Source organism: Tinamus guttatus, unplaced genomic scaffold, assembly GCF_059628265.1.
Source record: "Tinamus guttatus ecotype Peru unplaced genomic scaffold, ASM5962826v1 Tinamus_guttatus_pri_ptg000070l, whole genome shotgun sequence".
NCBI classification, from domain to species: domain Eukaryota; kingdom Metazoa; phylum Chordata; class Aves; order Tinamiformes; family Tinamidae; genus Tinamus; species Tinamus guttatus.
Genome location: NW_028288604.1, coordinates 1,068,603 through 1,092,844, shown reverse-complemented (window position 1 = coordinate 1,092,844; position 24,242 = coordinate 1,068,603). Strand labels below are relative to the sequence as shown.

Below are 24,242 nucleotides of genomic sequence, written 5' to 3'. Positions count from 1 at the left end.
GAAACACCAGCAAAGGAAGAAATACATTTATTTAAAGATGACTCTAGTTTTGTTTTTTTATTCCTTTTTAATGAAGGATATGGAAGAGTCTGAGTGACGTAGTCCCTAGAAGGGAAAAAGCAACACTATTAGTTGGAAACCCACAAAAATCATTTTTGGATTTGAAGAATTTCCAAAAGAAAACTGCCTTGGGTCATGGGAGAGAGTAACTGGAAGCTGAAGGGTGCACAGGATGCATCATTAGTATGAAAATGTGATCATCTGTGCTATTTAATTATGTATCTGACTTACATGTAATGCCCCACAAGTCGTGTGGGAAACAACAGAAACTAATGGGTTCAGTGAGTTTAGCCCAATGAAAACCTTTTGATTTTCATTGGAAATCATGTTAGCCCGTGCATCATTGGCAGATACATCATTCTGTTAGTTATATTATTGATAGACTTTAACAGGTTGTCTGTCCCTAAGCCAAAGGAAGCTCACGAGGTTTGGTCTATAAAACATGAGAACATATATCAAGAGCAACAAGGCTCTGAAGTGAAAATGGAGGCATCTTATCTGAAGGGTAGCTGACAGATTATGTGAAACTAAAGAACATCAAAGTTTCAGTTCCATTTATGGCTTTGTATTTAGGACCTAGGAATAATCAATTTCAAAGAGGTAGGTTGCTTTTTCTGAAAAGATGCAGAAATCTGTTTTCAAGTATTTCAATATTCCGAAGATTTTCAAATATTTTCCAGGTCTTGTCTGTTTTCATAAGTCTTAATTCTCCTTGCAAGGCCATAATGACAGCGCCTTGGTGTTCTGTGTTTGCATGTTAAAAGCAACCTGGGCTGTCTGCTAATATACACCAATTTTATTCTTCAGACAGATAAAAGTCAAAGTAATCACTTTCGACATTTGTTCCAAATACTGAAGCTAATGGGTTATGACTGGGCAGAAAGGTATGTATATATGGGGCTTAATTATATACTACTTTGTGGGTAAAAATGGGTGCATGAAAATTAGCATTTTAGCTGAATATACTTTTGAAGAGATCCTCACATTGTCTCCACCTTGTGTGCTGTAGCACATCACACAAGCATTTCAGAGTGTTCTTACTTGCAATTGGAGACTTTCCCCTGTTTTTAGGAGAAGGGAAAAAGAGAATAGCCCTGTCAGTCATTTAATGGGCCTTCCATGACTTTTTACTGTAAAAGTGGGGAAAAAGGAAAACAACTTTTCAGATTCTGTGGCGTATAGCCTTTGGGGTGATGGGTGTCCACATACTGGAAGAATGCTTGGAATACATTTTATCACTTCTCAAAGACCCGAATTCCTCATACTTCAAACTTGAAATATCTAGCAGGGTTAAGTATCCCCACTGTTATTCATTGTAATTACCAACCTTCTTGGCAGCCTGAGCAAAGGTCGGTATTGGATCTGGAGACTAAATCATTCTGCTTTCTCAGAGAGACCATGGGTCTTTTGCAGTTAAAGGTTTTAGCTTTCAGGAATATTAGTCTGCCTACTTTCTCTGTCCTGAGAGTTGCATTAAAATGCAACTTTCTGCATGGGTCCAGACTAGTGCTTGAGATTATTATGAACAAAAACAGTGAATGTTTTATTAGTAGTAGTGATTAATTACACTTTTAGTTTAATTGTAGCCACAATAAAATTGTTATGACTTTCTGATGTTATTAAGAGATTTGTGTTGCCACATAAATCTGATCTGTCTACATCCTGAATTTATTGCATTGAGCACTGGGCATTAAAGCTAGTAGCAAGAGAGGTTCCCAAGAGCACACAGCTGACCAGGTTATCATAATTCTGATCAGAACTTCCCCATTCTGTGATGCGTATGGAGTTTTGGTTGCTGAAGTAGGAGTTGCTGATTGTATCATCAGGCTTCCCACGTTGGAGCACTGTTTATTCAGCTGTTATTGCTGTTTCTTGGTTGAAACCAGTTCTGAACAAATACTGTGCACCTTTCTATGGATTAAAATGTAATTCCTGCTGCTTTTCAACACAGGTGTCAGCATGTGTCTTTTGGGTTAGTTCAAGGAATGAAGACTCGGAGAGGAGAAGTTATTTTCCTGGAAGATGTTTTAGACGAAGCTTGCTCGCGGATGTTACAGAACATGGCCTCTGCAAAAAGTTAGCTATTTCAGATCTTACTCTGTTCATTTGATGTTCTGTGTTGGTCAAAACCCTGTCGTCTTTTATGCTCTTCACTCTCCCCTTAATCAGACCAATCAGTGATACGCTCTCATCTTTGCACTTGCTCCATCTCCCATTATATGTGTGGTAAAATATATATATAAAACTAGCCAATAGTGGAGTTGGGATTGCATTTCAGGGCACAGTAAGCTTTTTGCCAAGGGACCAGCAGCTCTGACACATTTCTCCAGCAAGATTAACTCGTCCGACTTGCTGACAAGTAGTTTGCCTGGGCCTCAGCTGTCTTTTCATCCTCCCAGCCTGTCCCCTGCGTCCCCATCAGGTCGCTTCCCTGCAGCAGCGTCTGCATGAGGGAATGTTTGTCTGCACTCCGGGCTGTGGCTCTAGAGCTGCTTCCTCCTGGAGCAAAGCTGATTTAAGCAGCTCCTGGTGAAGTGCTGCCCCCTCTTGTGCTGGACTGAAATGGTGAACTGCAGGGGTTAAGGGATGCAAGGGTGACCTGCTATGCAAACCAGCGTTACTGCAGAGAGGGAGGTAGCTAAAGCTTCAGCTAAAAGCTCAGCATCGGAGCTGAGCTCAGAGGCAGCTCGTTTTTATGCCACACTGAACTAACTGCACGAGCAGTAAGCAGGGGAGCAGCCAAAGGAAGCGGTGTGTTCAGCTGACCCTGTAGCATTCCCCACAGTTTGTCCATAGACCCTAAATCATACCCGTGCTCGTGAAGGTTTTCCCCTTATGTTCGAATTCCTGCCTTGCTTCCCTTTTCCTAAAATGGAAGTTGCAAGTTCCTGATTCACGGTGTTGTCTTCACTGTTTGCAAAGTGTTAGACACACAGTGGAAGATACTATAAATACGTGTGACAGCAAGATGCCTGGCTGTCATTGAGAGGCTTTGGGAGCTGAATATCTAACAGCCAGTGCTGGCTTTAAAAGTCATGCCTGTGTGTAGCTGGTTAGTCAAATACCGCTGTCTAAACTCTGCCTTTGCTATTAGATGTGCTACAGTTGTTCCGCTATTTAAGTATCCATTACTGGCATTCTTTTTTTCTTTCTTTTTTTTTTTCCTTTTTTTCTTTTTTCTTTTTTTTAATTTTAATGAGCCCTGTTGTCCACATAAGCCCTCTCTGTAATGTCACTTCTTCGCTTCTCTTTTTGTAGATCCTTTTGTCTATGTCCCATCTAGCATCTCATCTAAGAGTGCCACCAGAATGAATTTTCTGTGACACAATGGCACAGTATTTTTAAATTGTAAGTCCACTGCTGACTCAGTTATGCAAAATGTTAGTTTTCGTCTTTAAGAACAAAAACAACAGCAGCAGGAAAAAAAAAAGAAAAAAAGCTGTTATGTTTGTTTTGAAATAAGTCTCTGTTAGGAAACAGTGTAATCTAAGCATATTTGTCTGTGTAAATGAATACACAGCCTGAGACGTCTCAGCGCTATAAGCTATGCCTGCACATTGCAATCTTAGTCCTTTCTAAATTTTGTACATAGCAAAGAAATAGCACAAATGCTTCAAAATTGTCTCCATTGGTTTTGCAGACCTGGCTTGAAGAAATATCTGAGCAAAAGGCAGGGATCTACAGTACTAAAACTGTACTGCAAAGTTGTCTCCACCTAAATCAGGTCTTAAGGTGACAGCTCCATTCTCCATCTTCTGCTGTTATTGAAGGATCAGCTGGGGCAGCAAATTATGGCCTGAACTCCGCAAGTTTAACTCGCAGACCGCAATTGAAAACTCCACTATGGGCCCTGCCAGAGCAGAGCAGAATTGCCTTGCGAAGGCAAGTACAGATTCTTGTTTCTCTTCAGAAGACCCAAGTAGGAAGTTGAGGAGAGCCTGGCAGAGTGCTGGGATCCGAGTTTAAAAGCAGAAATCATTGCGAGTGTCAAAAGCAGCACCATTTCATTAGGCAGGGTCATGGTGTTGAGACACAAGCAGTTGATTTCGGTGAAGGTCTGCATGTAATGTGCTGTTGATGCAGGCAGGTTTACAGAACTTGTGGTGAGCTCTTGCGCCAACTTGGCCCCGGGAGAAGGGCAGCGAGCTCAGCAATCTTCTCTGTGCATCAGTGTGCTGCTTGACTTCTGAAGGATGTCCCTGAGTTGTGGAAAAGCTGGGAATATCTCTGCAGAGGTACCTCTGCAGCCGTTGGGAGGGTGTTCTCTCCCGGGCTGCTTCAGAATCACTGGCTTTTGTAGTGACAGACTTCAGCATGTTTAATGTTTTTTTCTAAAATGACATGTTTTTTCATGTTTCAGCATGTTTTTTCTAAAGCTTTGGAGAGGCTCCTGCCATGTCTATGCCTGACAGAAGGGCTTTAATCAAAGAAATAGTAATGCTTAGTGAAAGAAGGTAAGGTTAGGTGAACTCAGTGCTCAAATAAAGGTAGTATTCACACAGTCTAATTTTAGCCTTTTTTAGATTTGGATGCTCCAGCTTGTCTTTGCTCAGCTGATCTGTGGGTAAAGCTAGTTCCCTCCCTTGGCTCAACAGAGAAATCCATCCGCTCTGGGGAGGCTCTGACTGCAGCCCATTTAGATCCTCCGCAGGTGGTGGACGTGCTCCCTAAATGCACTCCTGAGGAGGAGTCATTGGCTGTTGGAACATTTTATTTTCTTGGATTATTCAGGTCTCTCTTATCACTTGGGTCTTTTAAATGTAAACTGAATTCTTTTATCATTTTCTTCCTGGCATTAAGGATTGGCTGGCTGAATCATGAGAAGGAAGTTAGTGTAATCTAGGCTGTTGCAGTGGACCCTTCTGACTGTAAAATCTGTATCACACAGGGGAAGGAGAAGAAAGCTTTAATTATAACTTCTAAGAAAGTCTTCTATCCTGGACGTCTTGCTGGGTGCATCCTGACAATTTCTGTGCTGCTAGTTAACAGTTTTGCAAGATCTTCTGTTTCATTGTCATCTCCAGGTCCGAGTAAGGGAATTGTACTACTACAGATCAGAAATTCTGTTTTTCTTTCTATTCAGCAACCAAAGAGCTAGAAAACCCTGTAGAGACAGCAGAGAAGATTGGTCTTGCAGCACTAATAATCCAGGTGAGTCTGAACTGCTTCTGGGCACGTTAGCACCTTTTGTGAGAAGTTATACATTTGGAGCCATATCTGGATGACACTGACTTGAGTTACTGTCCTAGGACTTCCAGGGCCTTCTGTCATCTGATTACCAGTTTAGCTGGGATCGAGCTCTTCAGAGTCGGGGAGACACAGGCGTGTTCTTGCAGTACACACATGCCAGACTCCACAGGTAAGAGGAAGATTTATATGTGCGAAATGGGTGTCAAACAGTGCACTTTTAGCTTCACTGACCTACTGTTGGAAGAAGAGATTCTTCTCTAAATACAATATTCACTCTTGCAGCTGATTTGTGAGCTTACAATAGGGATTCATGAGACTTCACAGAAGAGTAAGCCGATTAAAATGAAATTTCTACCTCATCTCCATAGGGCTGAGCTAAGCTGGCCCTCTGCTTTATAGAGCCAGCTTCTATGTGTGGTTGGTATCAGAGCCTCTGCAGCATGCATGTGTCTGGGCTTTTAAACTTGTTGAAACAGAAGGTCTAGCTCAAATTTGAAAAGACATTTTTTATGTTGGACTGAAATCAGCTGCCTGTCTCAGATGCTTTATTTAGTTTGAACAAAAGATCCCTACACTTTCTTTTTAAAATACAAGTTATTGTTGCTCATCCAGGATTTGTTTTTGATTCTTATGCTTTCTAGTTTAGAGCAGATACATGGGAATGGGCAGCTGACTGATGTTGATGTGGCATCCTTGCAAGAGCCAGAGGCCATCTCAGTTCTTCAGCATCTTCTCAGGTTTGTCTCATTTCTGTTCTAAATACCAATTCCCTTAAAATAGACTGAAGAGGTTTGCTGCCAGCAGGCACAGACTGCACTATCACAAGAGAGCGGCAGTATTTGGGCAGTGTCTTTATCCCTTGCACTGTATTGAGTGTGACAGTAACCCTCCCTTGAAAAATTGGCGTAAGAAGAGTAAATACCTGATAATAGCAGAAGTGTTCTTCATTAACTCAGTCTTCAGGCTGAGTCGCTGCTGTTTGCACTGTTTCATTGGGGTGACATTAAAGTATGGAGACTAGGAGAGCTGCCCATGCCATACAGGCCAGGTTGGAATTGGAAATAATTAAGACTTTGAAAATTCCTAATAGAAGTCTCGTTGGCTGCTTTGCACTCTCAGCACTCCCAAAGAATCCTTTGGCCACAGCAAGACTTTCTCGAGGGCACCCTGTTAAAATTTGGACCTCGAAAAGTTCATTGCTCATGGCGGAGTCTTTCAGGCAGAGGTTCTTGCTCATTACCTGTGCAGACCAGTGAGCAGTAGATGAAAGGTTGCATGTACATCCCTGCAGACATGGGACTTGCTCACTGATAAATAGTCTAACACATTGTTGCACTAACATGGCAGGTGTGTCCTTCATTTGATACTAGCTTAGTTGTTTAATACATATGTTTTGCTCCTTGGAACTTAGAATCAGTGTTGAAATGTAAGACCAGACCTAGTTTTCCAGGATCAAATACCGCTTTTGTGTTTTCTCGGCCATAGCCGTGCGCCCCCGCACACCAGCTGTGTTTATGTATGTGTTGGGGCATAGCAGCAACCTGCCTACCACAGCAAGCGAGTGGGGAGGAAGAGGGAGGTGGGTGCTAACGGCAGAGCTTCAGCCTCGTTCGGAAGAATCCTGTTAGCTCTGCGGTTGTGCTGGTGTTTGTGCTGAGTTTAAGCAAGTCTGATGGGCCTGAGAGGGCAGCTTCCTCCTGCCGTAACATCAAATGGTCCCTTCCTCCCCCTCAGGTATGACGAGGTCCTGTATCGCTCGTCTCAGGACCTGCAGCCCAAGCACCTTGTCAGCTACCTCCTCATGCTGAGGTAAGGGCACTGCGAGCACCTCCTGGGAAGCACAGGCAGAGCGCTGAAGAGCTCAAATGGTGCTAGGATGCAAAGGTGGGGGGCAGGCACACAAGGCACACATACAGCAGCACAGCAAATAATATTATAAATAGGAGGGATTGAGCTTGGAACCTAGGAACAAAGGAGGCAGGACCCTCTTCAAAAACTAACTGCTCTTCAGCCAAAATAATCTCTTGGCCGTCACCCAGCGCCTAGCCCTGAAATGGCACAGAACTAATTGTGTCCTAAGGTGCAGCTCTCTGCTTCAAGGGGGAGATTTTGTCCAGGTACCTTGTACAGGCGCAGCTGAACCTGCATGTTGAGGGACAAAGTGGGTGCGTAGGAGCCTTTAAGAAGTGGGAGAGGTCAGTGTAAGGAAGGCCGCGTCTCAGGAGCAGCACCTCTTCTCACTGCGCTTTCCTTGCAGCCACGTGGCCGCCGCTGCCCACCGAGCCCTGCCCGTGAAAGGCAGCGCCCATGGCCTGGCCCAGGTAGGCACAGCCCGGACACCCTTCCTCCTCACCACCCTCCCCTGCGCCCTGGTTTGCAAGCAAATATTTAACTTGCTGGTTAATTTCTCACCTTTTCCTTTAGCTTTTATGGGGAAGACAGAGAATGAGGAGGTGACTGAATTTCTCCTCCCTCTCTACACTTGGCTCTATTGCTGTTGCAGCCAGTGCTAGCTAGAGCACTTAGGCTGAAATCTCTTAATACGCAGTTCAAGGAGAGAGCTGCAAGCTAATTTCTGCAAATCTCTCAGGTGTTTGACCCCTTAACTTCTCAGGAAAAAATACACACTTAAAAATGATTTCAAAAGCAATTACCTTACCTGCTTTTGTTAAGAAATTATTCTTAAGCGTTAAGCCATATTGGCGAGGAGGGGGAGGAAATAACTGAAAGTAATGAAGCTGCACCATTTAGTTGAGTTTAGATCCTAGAGCTAGTCTTGCCTTTGGAGATGGTCCCAAATATTCTTGGGAAGTTGAGCTAAAATGAATCAAGCGACAAGGAAAATTGCAGCTCCTTCTCCTAACTGTCCTGCAATGTGGCAGCTTCAAGAATTCTTCTGGGGGACAAGGTTGGGTAGCACCTTCCCAAGCAGACAGTTGTGTAACAGCCACGCAGACCCTGACAGTGAACAGTGAAATTTCCAGAGCAGCCCCTAGTTCTTTTGAGGGCATCTAATGCAGGCGGGATTTCAGCCACCGGAACCCTGGAAAGGCCTCCAGAGCTGGCCCAAGTTCTACCAGCATTAACTGTTACCCAGCCCTCAAAATCAGTCTGAATCCCAGTGTTCCAGCTGGGGGCAGAAAATGGGAATAACAGTCTTAGATGGAACAGGCTGCTTCCGAGCGCTGTCCTGAGAGGCGTGCCCTGGCACGCAGTGCTAAGTGAGGGTGTTGCTATTTTGCAGGCAAGGCTCTGCCTCTTCCGCGCCGCACGCTCCGTTCTCGCTAATGGAATGAAGCTCCTCGGCATCACACCTGTAACACAGATGTAACAGAGCTGTATGCAGCGTAGAGCCAGACACCTTAGTGGAAAAGGTGGGTTTTGCCTTTTTCCAAGAGGATATGAATAGGCTGCTGTGAGTGCCTGCTGATGCAGCGTGGGAGCTCCATGTGTGCGCGGAAACGCGCGCAGCGTCACACCGAGTGTGGAGCGGGCAGGCGCCGCCGCTGCGGCGCGGCCTCCGCCTCCTTGTCACCTCCTCCCAGAGCTTCATGTCACGAGTGTGCGTGGACACCCGTGTACGCAGCAGTGCCCACAAATGGGCTGAGCAGGGCCTCAGAGTTGGGGGGGAAGTGGGAAACTACAGACTTGGCACTTTTTAATTAAATCAAAGCCTTACATTACAAAAACTGTTTTCAGGTATCACTTTGTAATGCACAAAAGGACTCAGAGACAGATAAAAATCAACTAGTCCAATGCCTTGCTCTGATTCCTTGTTACTAAGCAGAGATAGGAGAGCACTTACCTGCATCATGGTGTTCCTCTGGAGTTGTTTGACAAGTAGCACAAAACAAAACCCTCCTCTAAGAGCAGCAGCAGGAGATAGTAAGTTGCATTCACTTTTTAAATGATTTTAAGAGTAATACCAGTTTTTCATTATTACTTTTCAAATCATTTAAAAATCATTTTCTCATAGTTAGCAAGGGCCACTTCTGATTCCTTCTAGGTAAATAATGCACGAATATGGCTGAAGTGAAGATGGCCTGACTTGGCTGCATTTAAGAAATATTTCACTTGTGTTTTCATTAATAGTGTATTCTGTTAATGATGTGTATTTACCTATAAGGCAGACTTTTCCTGTGATCAACGAAACTGCAATTGCCACATGGTGTAAAGAAAATGCTGGCAGTAAGTGCTCTTTTTAATAGAGTTTCTAGAAGCTTTGGGGCATTTCTGCCCTCAAAGGGCAATATGAGTTATCAAACACACAGTAAGAACCCCATTTTCCTCCAGTATGTGCAGTATATACAAATGATGTTCAGTTCCTTCATTCTGTTTTCCTTGCAAACGGGACTCGCTGTTGTCCCACGCAGGTGAAGACGCCTTTAATAAAACACTTGTCCACATCCTTGGCAACAACGTAGCCTCAGCAGCAGCCACTGGAAAAACTTTGTATGTAAAACAGAACTAACTTCTGCTTTTATTCTATCCCACTTAAACTGTCTCATGACTAGCTTAAGGCTATTTAAAAAAAAAAGATCATTTTTTTTTTTCCAGTCCATTGGAAAAAATGGACTATTTTCTGTGTCCTTTTGTCACGGACAGTGTCACACAGTAACCAGTCTCTCTTTGGAGCTCTTGGTCTCTGAGGGCTCGATTTTTGTAGTGTCTTGTCGAGGTAATCCATAGAGGTAAATAGAAATACACACCAGGAGAGCACCCAGGAAGAAGGTAAGAGCTGAAAAAGAGACAAAACGGGAAAATTAGCTGTTAGCTACTTTGTAAAATCTAGAATCACTGTCTGAAAACTCCTCAGTTTCTCTGCCATTTCAGTTAGCTGCACATCAGCAAGAATGGGGTGAGAAAAACCAAGCACAGACCTCTTGTTGCAGCTCGAGGTGTGCTCTGCCAGCTCTCCACATCTCATAATTGTATTAGAATAAATTCATGATAAGCACAGTGGGATTAAAAAGTCTGTCATAAGGCATTCTCCATGCCTTTACAAATCTAGACACGTGACAAGTATTATAAATGAAGTTTCTGCAGAAAGACCATCAATCCGTGCTTTATTTGTGTCAGCCATCAAGAAAATGTTTCTGTTCAGCCGGGTTTTTAGAACTGCTTGTGTTTTTCATCACTTGATCTAAGGTGCTACTTTTCAGCAGGGCTGTGAGGCTCTTCTCTTTACAGCAACTTTGGTTAAGTGTCCCCTCACTAACGCCGTATCAGAGAGCTGCTCCTTCCACCATCACGCAGAGCCAAAAAACAGTGAAGGACTGAGCATGATATCAGACAGGGAACTGAACAAGGAGAAAATCCTTTGAAGTTGCACGACAGCCCAAGCCTTTCAGCTGTTTCCTCTCAAAAATATTTCCTATATAAATCTTGACCCCCGTCACCACGGGCACAGCAAACGGGAGGGCTTGCGTAGCGCTGATGACAGGTAACACTCAGCAGAGCGGACTTTCAAGCTGCAGAAACGCACCCCAGAGAGCGCCCCGGCCTGCCTGAACCCCGCGCGCGAGACCGGAGCGCTGGCCACAAGCTACTTACTGATCTGCAGCCCAAAGAGGACGACGGAGGCGATGGTGGAAAGGACGATGGCTGCAGCCGCGGAGAAGCCTTTCATGATGTTATCTGTGTACTTAACGACCACAGATGTGTAGAGGCCGCCCACGCTGGCAAGAACTGGAAAGCAGAGAGCAGAGTTCTGTGAGCGAAGGAGCTGGAGGTAACACAAAGGGATATATTTCATTCCATTAATACATTCCTTGCCTGGACTATGTAGTCCTAATAGGCAATTTAAGCAACACAGCGAAACTAGAGGCCTATTTGACGTCTAGCAGGTAAAAACGTGACTCAAGTACAGATCATCTCCTTGCTACTCAGTGCTGTTTCCAGACACTGAAATTGAGCAAGTAATTCCAAAGAAAATAATAATTTAACAATCTCTCAAAACAGGGAAAAGCAGTGGGCCAGACTGAGCTTGCAGGTTCCATCACTTGGACCATAGGTGAATAAAAGCAAACCAACGTAACCAGAGCCTAAAGCCACAGCCTACTTACATATGACAAACCAGACGTAGGATGTATAGCCGTAGAAGAAGCCTTTCTCAAGAACTTGGGCTCCTTCTGACATGTAGACACCGCATAAAGTCACCACAATCCCAGACAAGTACATCTGAATATTCCTCACCCATAAGGAAGTATCTGAACTCTTCAGAACCTTTTCAAAATAAACTCCTAGGAAAACAAAACCCAACAAATACTTTTCAGTAAAGTTGTTTTAAGTCCACACAGGATCATTAAGTTCACACAGTGTAGGAGGCCCAACATGTGCCACAAAGGCACATCCTTCAGGGCAGAATGAATCCTTTCACATACATCAAAGCATAATACACTTTCCATAACATCAAATGTTGTACACTCTTCCATAACATCAAAAGCACACTTTCCTTTCACAGTTGTTTTTGGTTGTCAATGGCTTCCCTGCTGGAATCACTTCTCATTTCTGTCTGGAGTTGCCAGGTCTGTGATTCCAGCCAGGTGTCTCACGGGCCTTTCTGCACTAGAAAAACCATCTACCTTGGCACCTGTGCTCTTAACCTCGAGGTATTAGTTAGGTTTTCATATGGTGTGCAAGGATTTCCTCCCCCCGCTCTGGATATTTTAAAGTATCAAATGGAAACCTTCACAAAAGGGAAACTATTCTGAACAAACAGCATCAGCAGTTCTACTCTTCATCTAGTCACAGTTACCATTTATTCTTCTGGTCCTAATAAAGGTCAGAGATATTCTTAGCAATTTAATATTCATTAATCATTAATTTGACTTGAATTTTTCAATTTTATTCATCCCCAACAAGGGATGTTGAACAAGGGTAGCACAGAGATTAGGCCTTTGTATTAGAAGACCTAGACACAAATTCCTCCTCAAATAACCAAGTTGGTTTCAAGGAAGGTCTTGATGCTCTTAAACTCATTAAAAGCACAAGAAAGAATTCAATATGATATATATTAAATACATTTAGTGAATAAAATAGAGAAGATATTCATAGAGGAGGTCTTCAAACACAAAAAGCTGCACAAGGAAAGAGAATATTATCTCATATGAACACATTTTTGCAAGCCTAAACAGCATCAAAAACCCTCCTCTTGTTAATAACTGTAGTACTTAAAAAAAATCCTCAGCAGTCTCCCTTGGGCTCCCTGCCTCAAAGGAGAACTTGCAGAGCACAACAAGGTTCAGTCAGTTTGCGAGGAATTCAGCTCCAGTGTGAAACATACAGGTAAATGTTGTGAAGTATGAAAATAGTAACTAAGCCAATGAAAGGGCGTTTTCAGCTTTCTAAGAGAAAGTAACAAAAAAAAGGGGGAAAAGGTGGATGATGCTTAAGAGAAATTGCTCTTCAGGGCTGTTTCAAGTCACAAGGGATGTGTCATTCTGTATTTGGCCAAAGCCCTTCATTGTTGGGCCCTCAGAAATCACATGGAAATCATCAGCGAGTCAGCAGTTTGAAGGAAGATTATTTTCCATCTCCAAAGGACAAAAAAAAAAGTAACTTTTTGCTCTTAGTTGGAATTACATAAACCACTTACTTAACGGGGTCTTCACATAACTTCTTCACATTGTGGGTGGGGAAGGAGCAGGAGGAAATGAGGGCTCATGTTTTCACCATGCAAACGCCAAGGCCCTGTGGGGCTGCGCTGCGCTTGCTGGAGAGGAGAGCTGCAGCTCTGCGCTCCCAGAGCTTGCGAGCAGCTGCGGCAGGAAATTTTGCTCCTTCCAAGGAAAGTTGAGTGAGCTCTGCATGGTCTCATTGATAATTTTTACTCCCAAGTGGTCATTTCATCTGAAAAAGGCCAAAGGAAAAGCAAGCCTGGCTCCCTTCCCTCCCTGCTGCTCAGCTCAGCATGTTCTCCACGTACATGCTGCAGAGAGTGACCTGCAAAACCGTGTAGTGCTAGAGGTGGGTGGCAACACCTTGTTCTCTGGCAGGGAGAGGGGAAGTCTAGCCTACAGCCAGGAAAAAAAAAATGTCCCTGAATTCTGTAACAAATTAAGTAGTAATTGCATTCCTTAGTTTTGAGCACCAGCTCACTTGTCCTCAAGTTCTTGCCTCCTGTGTAAGTAGGAGACAGAGAAACTACTCTAAGGAGAAGAGCTGTTTGGAAAGAAACGCTTCATGTAGTGCAGCACGGCCTCCTCCTTCAACTTACTTGTGGCCTCACATCCCAGATAACCACCTGCAGGGCTCCTGCAGACTGTACTGGTGCATGGTGTGTGCTGGGGGGTGGCCAAGCAAAAAAAACAGTGACAAAAAAAAGTGAGGAGCTCAATTCCACTCCCCCTAAAATGCAAGTGTTTCGTGCGATCATCACTGTGAGAGAACTATTCACTGTGAAGCCAATTTTATAAAATGTGTGTGCTAATAAGCTCACTGAGTGAGTCACTGAAGAGGTTCCCCTTAGTCAGGACCTGGAAGGTTCCTCCACTTGCAAACCAGTCTCCAGTTGGTTGCAGCATGTAAAGGCAGCAGCCCCTGCTCCCAGGCATTTGTTTCACAAGTACAGTAACCACGTCATAAGTCTGGTTTATAATTACCTCCCACAGAGGGTAATTATGGGCAGAGGGGATGAAGTCCTTATTTATTTTGCTAATCAACAGAGATAGCTAAGCACTGTAAAGTGTCCTGTTCTACACATTGTGAGTTGAGCCAGGGCTCTTGATGAGCTGTATACTGAATTAATACTTTACCTGCAAATCCTGAGCATAAGACAGCAACAGCAATTGCTCCAAATCCTAGCCAGGGATTCTGCTCCACCTGCAACAGCAACCGGTGTGTTAAAAAACGCAGCACTTACTTAGTAATGTATCAGCATCCCTTCCAGAGGCACTCTGAGCCCATGACAACGATAACCCTCTGGTTACGTGACGGCCCCGGCGGCGCGGGCTGCCTGGCTGCGGCCCTGCAGCTGCACAACCTTCCTCTCCTGGCAGCGTGATGACCAGCGGCCAAAGCCTGAGCAGCAGCAGCAGCCTCTTGCTTTCTTCCCAGGATGAGGTCAGTGTCTCCAGCAGGGTGTGCTCAGGCCCACCCCCATGCAGCTGCTGTGGCCCAATCCCTAGGCCTTGATCCCAAGTTTTCTGCTCCAGCAACTGCAGCGCTACCAAGGCCAAGTGCTGGAAACAACATCCTGCTCAGATACTGCTGTGATGTTCATTGCCACTAGACTGATGTGGCCCACTGGGGTGATTTATACTAACTGTGGCAACGCGTGGCTGAACTGCCTGAACTGGTGCATGGTAGATTTGAAAGTAAAAGATCAAGCTCATGTTTCTGCTGTAAGTGAAGTGGCTGGGAATAAGAACTGGATCCCGCTGTGTGCAATGTGAGAGGCACCACTTTATTCCCTAGCTACTGTGAAATGAAATACAAGGGTCGAGGCAGCTTATTCTGTGTCACGCAGAGGTGCAGCCAGGCCCTCACCTGCACCTTGGTAGCCTGAGCAGGCTTCCACTGCACGAGCGTGACGCCGCCGCACAGCATGAACACCGAGAGCCACTGCAGCTTGCTCAGGGAACGGCTCAGCATCAGCACTGTGCACAGGGCTGTGCACGGGATCTTCAGCTGGTACGTCACCTGAAGAGAGAGGGAAGAGCCCCCGGCACTGTGAACCCCTCCTAAACGAGGAAACGGACGATTCAACTACAGAATGACAAATGCAATTTTATGCTCGTTGATTTTCCCAGGGACCCTTCTTTATCTTTGCCATTTTCCGTTACAGCAGGGTGAATTTTCAACCTCCATCAGTTCCAACAAGCAGAGCACTACAACAGCTCAGCACACAGTGAAGCACCCCTTCGCTTTCAAACCAGGATTGGAGGGGGAGCTCTGTGTTGGGCACGTGAAACCGTAAAAAGAAACAGATTCACAGATCAGTTACGTAAAAAAAGTTCATTACCTGGTAAACTGCTGCATCCAAGTTGCTAAGAGCCACAAAAGCCATGTTGTTTTGGAGCGCATACACCAAAGATGGAACGCTTAATTTTAGCAATTCCTTAGGACTTCCCAACACATTTTCTTTTAAAGATGTCATTAACCTTGCGGGACTTCCAGTTTCTCTGCAAAATAAAATGTTAACATAATGGGAGGCCCTCTTCCCCTGGTATTTGAAAACCAAAATCAAGCCAATGAATCCTTCGGGAAAGCTGAAATGTTTTTCTTAATAATCAGTTATACCTTATGCTGATTAAAAGAAAAATTAACCTGAAAAAAAAAATGAGGTTCTCAACAAGTAAATCCACTGAAGGGGGAGGGGGGAAAAAAGACATTCTAGAGTTGGGATTTTAGATGCGTACAGCAACCACAAACACTGCAAACAGGGGAACAAGTAAGTGCATGAGGCAGGAAGAGAAGGTTGCCACTTGTTTTCTTTTTCCCCCCATATCTGTGCCTTACGCTCCACATTTGCCACTTAACCTTGCTTGGCCATTGGATGTGTGGACCCCTTGTTGGTGTCCTCTGCCAAGGTCACTCGGTCCCGCCGAGTCACGCTGCAGGCTGCTCACCTGCATTCCTTAAACATACCTGCATTCCCCCGAAACCTAACGCTCCTTGGGCTTCCCCTGTCCCTCTGTATGAACAAACACAGGGCTCATGCCCTCCACAGAGCCTGAGAGGCCAGTCCCACACATTTCACTCATATGCCACCCTATTTCCTCCTACAAAAGCACAGTTATCTACCTCCCAAACTCTTAATATGCAAAATTTATGCTCTTCCATCATCCCAGGCCTATAGGCTCCTCTGCAAGCTACCCATTCCTGTGGCCTCTCTATTCCTGATTCCTCTCGATTCTGCTGCAGATTCTTAAACTTTGCCCCTCAAGATTTCTGGGCTCCATCATCTCCTGATCCTTCCATCCAGCTTCCTTTCCTTTCTTGCCCTACTCAGTGTCTGATGCCCAGGACACATCTCCTTTTCTCCCTTCCTTAGTGAGTCTGTTTCTGGATACAGGCAGCTGCAGAGAGCGGCCACGAAAACCAATCAGTTGGAGCACATCTACCAGAGGCAAGTTTGGTTTCCTGCACTTCCCACTGCACAAGCAAGATCACATGGAAAACTCTATCTTAATTTAAGGGTGCATTTGCAGAGGGCTGACACTTCTGCCAGACAACGCGCTGTTTACAGGGGACAGCCCCAAACACAATATCTGCAGAGCAGACACCTATTAGTGTCATCAGCTCATTGATTCCTCAATAATTTCTCATACTGCTTGCCACTGGGAGATGAAGATCTGTAAGAAAAGCAACATTCGATCTCAAACCACAGCAGTAAAAGCTGTCTCTACCTACTTGTGACTTCTGCTGTGGGATTTCATCAGTGAAGAATAGGGAGTGCTCCATGAGCACCATTTTCACTCCAGTTTTGGGGAACACGAAGATGAACCATCTACATCTTTGCAGCGGCTTTGCTTTCCGGAGCATGCACTTACCAAGAGCTCTCACTGTACGTTCAATACAGTACAAAGACCATGTTTCGATCAATTAAAGATAATCTTCTCGGTATATATCTTATAAGGATTAAAGAAAATCTTCTCGGTATATATCTTATAATATACCCAAAGATTACACTGCAAAACCAAAATGAGGAAGTAAAACTCATCTGGCTTGAATTCAACTTTCTTGATGTTTCTTTTCATTTGACTCGGAAAATTGATTTCTTCACAGGTCTGAATACGTAAGAGATTCCAATAGCAATCACTTCTGTAACTTAAATACACATTTGTTTAAAAAGCTCAAATTGAAACTAGCGTTTGCAAAACAGTTCTGTTTCTCTTGCTCCATTGCTAAGAAATAACATATCATCTAGGAACAAAGAAAGCGTAATTACCAAATGGTCAGTTAAACTTTAAGTAAATATGAGAAATCAAGTCTTTTTCCGTAGCGTACAGTTGAATGAATAACTACACAGCTTAAAACAACCGTAAGCTTCCCTTTTGAAGCACAACCTTTTGACACTCATTCATTCACTCACTCAATACACCCTGCAGGAGAAACCCCAAAAGTAAACACAGCAGAGGCATCAGGAAAGAGTGCCTAAGAAAACAAATTCTGTAACTGAACAATTTGAGAATCAAATTTCCTCCATATCCCATATGAGGCCGTAATAGCACTGGCTGTTGCAGCAATAAAAAGGTAGTCAAATGTACCCAACAGTACCAAACAAAAAGACTGTCTTATAGCTTTTAACTACCAAGGCACCTCCTCTCACACGAGACAAAGTAAATGTTTATAAATTTAAAAGCAAGCTGTCAAACAGACACGGCAAGAAACTATGCTGGAACTTGCACTGTTAATGTATCCATAACTGGCCTAAAATGGGAGATTACCAGCAAACTGGTGTTTTTTGCTGCTTATACTAAACTATACATGACAAGGAGAAGGCGAATTTAAGTGCAAAAGGGTCTCCTGCTACATCAAGTAGAATTCACCTCATCACAGAAGCCATTTGAGCAACAGCTTTCTAGTCATCTCGGCAGTAAAGGAACGAAGCCAAGCCCACCAGCAAGTGAGACATCCTGCCACAAGAGGTGAGAAAGTAGCTGCCTGGGGGTGACCCCTTTCTCCCTGTCTCTCAGCTATTGGAAAAGACTGCCTGACCAGATCAGAATAGATATATAACCGTTACAAAGACGGGTTAGTCAGATTAGTCCTGTTTTAAGTGACAGGTCTCTTAAATGGCAAACAAAACTCAAGTGTCAATACACAAGAAATAATCATGGGAGATAACAACCCCAGAGCAGAGCAACCAGCCCTAAACCATTTGTTGACCCATGGGTAAAAAAGATGGGAATACTTCAGCACAAGGGCCAGCTGGAGGCCCAGCTGCATGCACAGAAACGAGGAGAATGTTACGAATTCCTGAGGAAGGAAACAACACCGAGACAGAAGGCATCTGTAGTGCTCTGCACAGGGCCACAGTGCCTTCAGATCCTGCACACTGCTTGAGGCTCTGGCTCCTGTTTCAAAGGGCTGCAACAAAACTGCAAGGCCGGGTGAGAAGGAGCCAAGAAGGATCACCGGGAAATCAGACTAGGCCTCCTTAGCTGGAAAGAGAGGTAAGTGATGAAAATATAATTCAGATCTAAGGAGATACAGACGTTTGAGAAAATAGAAATAATATGAAGGGGCAAAAAATATTCAGTATGTATTTTAACACAACAAGAGAGCATCCAGTGAAATTATGAAGTAAACTCCTTACATGAGAGTACTTCTCACTCACTGTATAATCACACTGCAGAACTCGCTCCCAGGTGTTACAGGGACTAACAGTCCGAAAGAGAAACGGGGCAGTGTCTCCGCAGACAGGATCACCTGGGGCTGCAGCCGCAGCGTCACCCCCCGGGCTGTGCAGTGCCACGGCCTGGGCCTGCCCTGCTGCCCGTGCGCCCTGCCCAAGGGAGGACAGGGCCTTTCGGGGACTCGTGCCTGTGCGGGGCTGCTCTGACAAGTGTGACAGACTCCTGCGTCAAAAGCAAGGGCCTTTTACATTATTGCAGTCAAAATGTCAATTCATACTTTTAACGAAACCAATGTTATCGACCCTTAATGAAAGACAGGTTACTGCTACCCAGCTGCAACTAGGCCTCTTGGGGACACTGTGGACAGCCAGGGTCCCACGTACACAAGAGCAGATTTGGGAAATTACACAGGGACATCTGGCTACCAAATCCCACCCACGGGTCCTGGGCTGGTCAGAGACCTTGGCCGCTGAGGCCTCCAGGACACAGCCTGGATGGGGATCACCGGATCCACACTGGCCACAGCACTGTGAGAACCGCAGCGCAACCACTCAGCAGCAGAGACACCTCTGGTAACATCCTGCGTAGGCCCAGCGAGGAGCCTAGGGAACTGCTCTTCCAAATCTGGCATCTGTCACATTTGCCTTTTCTAATGCATTACATTTAACAAAAGATCTGAAAAAAAATTGCCTCAGCTGCTCAGTTGCAAGTAAAATACCACTTTCATGTCAGGAAGAAAAGATCTGGTAAGAAACAGAAATACCCCATGTGAGCTCATGATTCTCTACCACAAAACAGACAGGCCTTCTGAGGTACCAAAAGTCACAAAGAGGGAAGTAGAGACCCTAAAAGAGCAAATTCTACCAAAATAGTAAGTGCTGGGATTTGGAAATGTCGGGAGCATAAGGATGCTTCCATGGCTGGCAGCCTCCGTACATCCTTGGGTGCGCACACGGGGACACCACTGCTAGTCCTTGGTGGCATTCTGGATATCCCTCCATCCTTCAACTTTATTCCCCGTGTTAACAGAAGCAGCAAATTGTCTGTCTGCCTGTAATGTCATTGGGGGAAATTCTGTAGTAGGAACATTTTGAATTTCCGCAGCTCTGCAGGTCGCAGCCCTGCCGAGCTTTCAGCTGAGGGCCCAGCACACCGTTGATAATCCCCACTGACACGCTGAACCCACTCCAAGCACACGCACACAGGAAGCATGCAGGAAGGACACACCTGGATATTGTGCTGTTTACACTGCAGTTTCAGTTGAGGAGGTTTCACAAACTCCCTGAGCTGCTCTAAAACGGCCCCTCCAGAACATGATTCTCCAGGGAGGTACGCAAACCTACCCGCACTGCAGGCACCTGGGAGCTGAGAAGGAGGGATTCGTTGTCAAAACACTAATGAGCACTCGCGCACTTACTTTGCCAAGATGCCCACGCTTAGGAATAGCTTGATGACTTCAGTGATGCACACAGCCGTGGTGGAGAAGTAGAGCTCGGTCTCCACGGTGCGTGTGTACCGCAGGGCTACGGTGTACGTGGCAGCAACCAGGGTCATCACCGTGAGGCAGTACAACTTGAAGGGCAAGCTGACGTTCTCTAAAGAAAACAGAAACAGCTCAGCCTGTCCTTTGGTTTAACTTAGGAACTGAAAGGGGATATCCTTCAGCTGGAGGATTATACCAGATGCTATCATGATAGCAAATAATAACTTCAATACCAAAGGGGATCAATCCTGCAAATTGTCATAGATGAGGCAGCGTTTTCCTCCACCCTGTTCTTTGAGGTTAGCATGAGAAAAAGGATCCCCTTGGAGCCTTGATGGGGCTTCACACAAACAGGCCTTTATTTAAAAAAAAAAAAAAAAAAAAAGATTCCCTGCAGAAACACTAAGGTACTGCAGTAAATTAAACAACTCAAAGCTACACATCATCTAAGTTATCTGTAGGCCGTTTGCATACAGCCCCCCATTCTAAATCCTGAGTGTTTCACTGCATGGACTGGCACGGTCTGGCCATGGGGTCAGAGCGCAGCAAAAACTACATCCATTCTGGGAAACACAACAGTGCCCAGCTAAGCACAACTTCTTTGTGGAAAGCACCTCCTAACACATCAGAAATCTCGTGAACATGTAGTGTAACTTAGCGAGTAGTGTCTACAAAGCCCTTTTTTTTCAAATTAGGGGAGTTGCTCTTGCTACGTACAGCATCTGGTGGATGGATGTTGCTCGTTCAGTAGCATCTCTGTGGCATTATGTTTTGACTATTCTAAAAAAAAATGTAATTTAATTGGCATAAGTTTATGCTCCCCTGTTGATTAAGCGATGAGCTGACAGTATGTCACTCCAGGCAGACTGAGAACAACTTTGTTCATTTAGCATGGGTAGGAATTGCTGGATCCAGTATGTAACGATTTGGTTCATTTTCCTTTCAAGGCAGTGAAGTCCTCCATTGCATAGTATTTCTGCAAGGTACACTTAATACATCCTGCTGCTGCAATTATTTAAATTAGCTCCTTCCTTGTAGATAAAAATCTTATCCACATCAGTAACCACTTTTAAAAGGCAGAGCCAATTAGGTTTTGGACTAAGGATGTTTAGAAAAGACTTAGAAGTTACAAGCCATTTTAAAATTAAGTTTGGACTGCATTACGGAGGCAGGGGGAATCCAAGGGCACAGAAACCAGGAAATGAAATGAACCCAGTCCAGTTTTACTTAAAGAAAATAACATGCAAAACAGATACATAGATAATAAAAAATACAGTTCACAACACTGTACTTGACAGCAGTAAAACAGCATTAACGGCATCCCTTAGTTATGATACATCAAGATTTTATGTCTATTCAGTGCTGAATAGGATATTAAATTCAACGCTTGTCTCCACTAACTCCTCTAACGCCAACAACGAAGTTTTCTTTTAAAGCCCCGATTCCGCAAAGTTTGCAGATCCGGGTCACCGCGAGGCACCCGGGCGAGGCAGCAGCCACCACAGAGCTCTGGCAGCTCTGGCAGCCCGCTCAAAACGGGGTCTCGCTAAGTTTCCAGCCAGCTCATCCCGCAGCCCGGGCACGGCCCGAGCGCACCGACACCACCGGGTGCGGGGGGCAGTGCCGTTTTCCCGCTGAAAGCCCGAACCAGCACCAGAAAGGAAGATGCGGAGCCGCCACAGCGCGAGCGGCTGCCTCGCCGCGCGGGTGCGGTGGGTCACAGCCCACGGACACGGCAGAGGGCACCGGGGCGGCCGGACACGCGCGGACAGCAGCGCCCGGACGGGCTCCCCGGGGAGCCGTTACCAGAGGCGGGAAGCGGCGCCCGCCGAGGGGGAGGGGGCGCCCCCCGCACGCGCGGTGGTCGCGCCCAGCGCGGCCGCCCCCTCCCCGTCCCGCGGCCGGGGCGGGTCCATTCCCGGCGCGAGGCGGGGGGAGCCGGCGGCCCCGCCGCTCGCGTGTTTCCCCGCGGGGGTGGGCGGGGTGGTCCCGCTCGCCCTGCCGAGCGAGGGCCCCGTCCCCCCGCGCCGCGCCCGCATCCCCGCTCACCTTTCGGGGCCGACATGGTGCCGGGGCAGGCGGGGAGGGAGCCGCGAGCGCGGCGCCGCCGCCGTGCCCCGCCGCGCCGCCCCGCGCACCACAGAGAGCGGCGGCGCCGGCTAGAGCGCCCCGCCCGCGCTCCCTCGCCGCCGAGTGCGGCGCGCGGCGGCGGCCGCCATGTTGCGCCGCGGCCCCTCCAGAACGACCCGCTCGTCCCGTCGTTTCGCGGATAACGGGCACAGGGCCCGGGCTGTACAGAGAGAGGGTAACTGCTTCGTTATACGTGTCCGAGCTTACCTTGGCTGCCAGAACCAGGAGAAAATATACATATATACACATATACATAAATACTAATAGAAATTATTGAGTTATTCCAAGTTAAAAAAAAATCATACAAGACACCATTGTAGGTAGCTGTGAAAAGCAGAAGTGAGAATATTTGCATTACCCCTAAATATTCTTACTCTGCCGAGCATTATTAATTAGCATTAATAGTCATCAAACATCTGTCAGCAGTGTGTTCATTTTTAGAGCAACAATTAGAGCTGCTTGTTTTCAGCATTTACCTATTTTACACCTAAAAAAAAAAAAACAAAACCACCACCACCCGTCAGGCTGGTGTTAACCTGCTCCGAGCCCCTCTGTCACGGGGCTGCGAACCCCCAGTCACAGCCCTCAGGGTGAGGGCACCCCCCAAGTAACCCCCAAGGGACGTTAGATGGGGATCAGGTGCCAACTACAGGCTTGTTTCTCTGCAGAGCAACTCTGTGAGGGGGCTGCACTGCTTTGAACCAACGTGACTTAAAAAAAAAAAAAAAAAAAAAAAAAAAAAAAAAAAAAAAAAAAAAACCTTAAAGGCAGAAGAGAACCCTACAGATGCTGAGAGATGCTTAGTAGGGGCATTTCCATGTTTTCTCCCAAAAGAATCGCAATCTTCTTTGCGATTTAAGAGGAAAGCCAGAAATAGGACTAAGGCAGAAGACTTATTAATGAGCCTCTTACAACTTTTTTTTTTTTTTTTTCTGACTTGTACAGATGGAACATAAACACTTTAATTTTCATATTTACTTCTCCTCCTGGCCTTTATTCTTTTATTTCCCTGCTCTGTAGGGGATGCCACCTAGCAGATTCTTCATTCAGATCACAGGCAAGTCTCACAATACAGAGCAGTAACCTGGGATTAAACACAATTCAATTAAAAGAGGCCATATATGATGCATTGCTTTGGAGACTGAGGTGACTTAAAGGGTATCAAAATGATGTGATATTTTGAAGAAAAGTCATAAAATCACCAGGTCACTGACTGAACTGATACATGCGGCCGAGTTCAGGAAATTCATATGAAATATTACAGTGCAACCTATGCGTCTCTTCCTCTGACCTGTGCTTCCTGAACAGCAAAACCTAAAAATAATAAAAATAATAATAATAAAAAAGCCAAACCCCCCAAACTGGCTGTAAATACAAAGGACTCCGATGTGAAAAAAACACTGCCATCACTGGAAAACAAAAAGGAGCATCATATCTGGCTGGTACTATTTTTTTTTAAATGTCCTTTGTATTATTTCCAGCTGTGTATCTTGAAATGTCAGGCCGGTTAGGGCCTTAGGGCCAGAAGGTTAGGGTACAAGATGCTGGACAACACCACAGAAGAGACACCTGGCAGCCTGAATCCTCTCACTTCATTACCACAGAGTTTGTATAGCAATGGACCAGGAAACAGCGACGCATCGTGTTGCACCTGACCAAGAAGAGAGTCAAGAAGCAGCCAGCACAACCACACACTCATACCACGGTATTTTCCAGAAACTCTATTCTGGACCTTGTTGTTGGGAGAAGTTTCTCTGTTTCATTACTCCTTACTTCGAGAAAAGATGTTTCATCCTAAAGCTCAAATGGTTGCTTTTCACAGACAGAAATACAAGATGCAGCTGAGTTCATCAGGCCTGCAGCATATTTCACTGCTGCAACAAAACAAAGCTAACGGCTTTACCTGGTTTGCTTTTATTTATTTATCTAAACACAAGTAAAGCAGAGCTTTTTCAAAGTGTAGGCCCTGTTGTTCCTCATGGGCTCCCCGGCACACTGTTCAGCCAATACACAGGGAAACTGCGAGTATCTAAGGGACTGCCAGAGCCACCAGGATCGTTCCCTGCCCTGGGCCG

General features: G+C 45.5%; 2 protein-coding genes across 2 annotated transcripts in view; one reads left to right on the top strand and one right to left on the bottom strand.

Annotated features, from left to right (window-relative positions):
- Positions 1-8,602, top strand: part of RARS2 (arginyl-tRNA synthetase 2, mitochondrial) — a 28,384-nt gene extending 19,782 nt beyond the window's left edge. The window contains exons 13-20 of the mRNA XM_088519772.1: positions 868-944; positions 2,012-2,136; positions 5,144-5,211; positions 5,310-5,419; positions 5,892-5,987; positions 6,985-7,059; positions 7,508-7,571; positions 8,495-8,602. Of these exons, the coding sequence (XP_088375898.1) occupies positions 868-944; positions 2,012-2,136; positions 5,144-5,211; positions 5,310-5,419; positions 5,892-5,987; positions 6,985-7,059; positions 7,508-7,571; positions 8,495-8,581 (702 nt within the window). The 3' untranslated portion in view covers positions 8,582-8,602. The remainder of the gene's footprint in view (positions 1-867; positions 945-2,011; positions 2,137-5,143; positions 5,212-5,309; positions 5,420-5,891; positions 5,988-6,984; positions 7,060-7,507; positions 7,572-8,494) is intronic.
- A 1,223-nt stretch (positions 8,603-9,825) lies between these two features.
- On the bottom strand, positions 9,826-22,117 carry SLC35A1 (solute carrier family 35 member A1). Its single transcript, XM_088519759.1, has 8 exons — positions 22,087-22,117; positions 19,972-20,149; positions 15,215-15,374; positions 14,740-14,892; positions 14,007-14,073; positions 11,316-11,492; positions 10,804-10,938; positions 9,826-9,988 (listed from the first exon to the last, which is right to left on the bottom strand). Exons 1-8 carry the CDS (start codon positions 22,100-22,102, stop codon positions 9,858-9,860), a joined length of 1,017 nt encoding a protein of 338 aa, XP_088375885.1. The 5' UTR covers positions 22,103-22,117; the 3' UTR covers positions 9,826-9,857.
- Between the last annotated feature and the right edge of the window lie 2,125 nt (positions 22,118-24,242).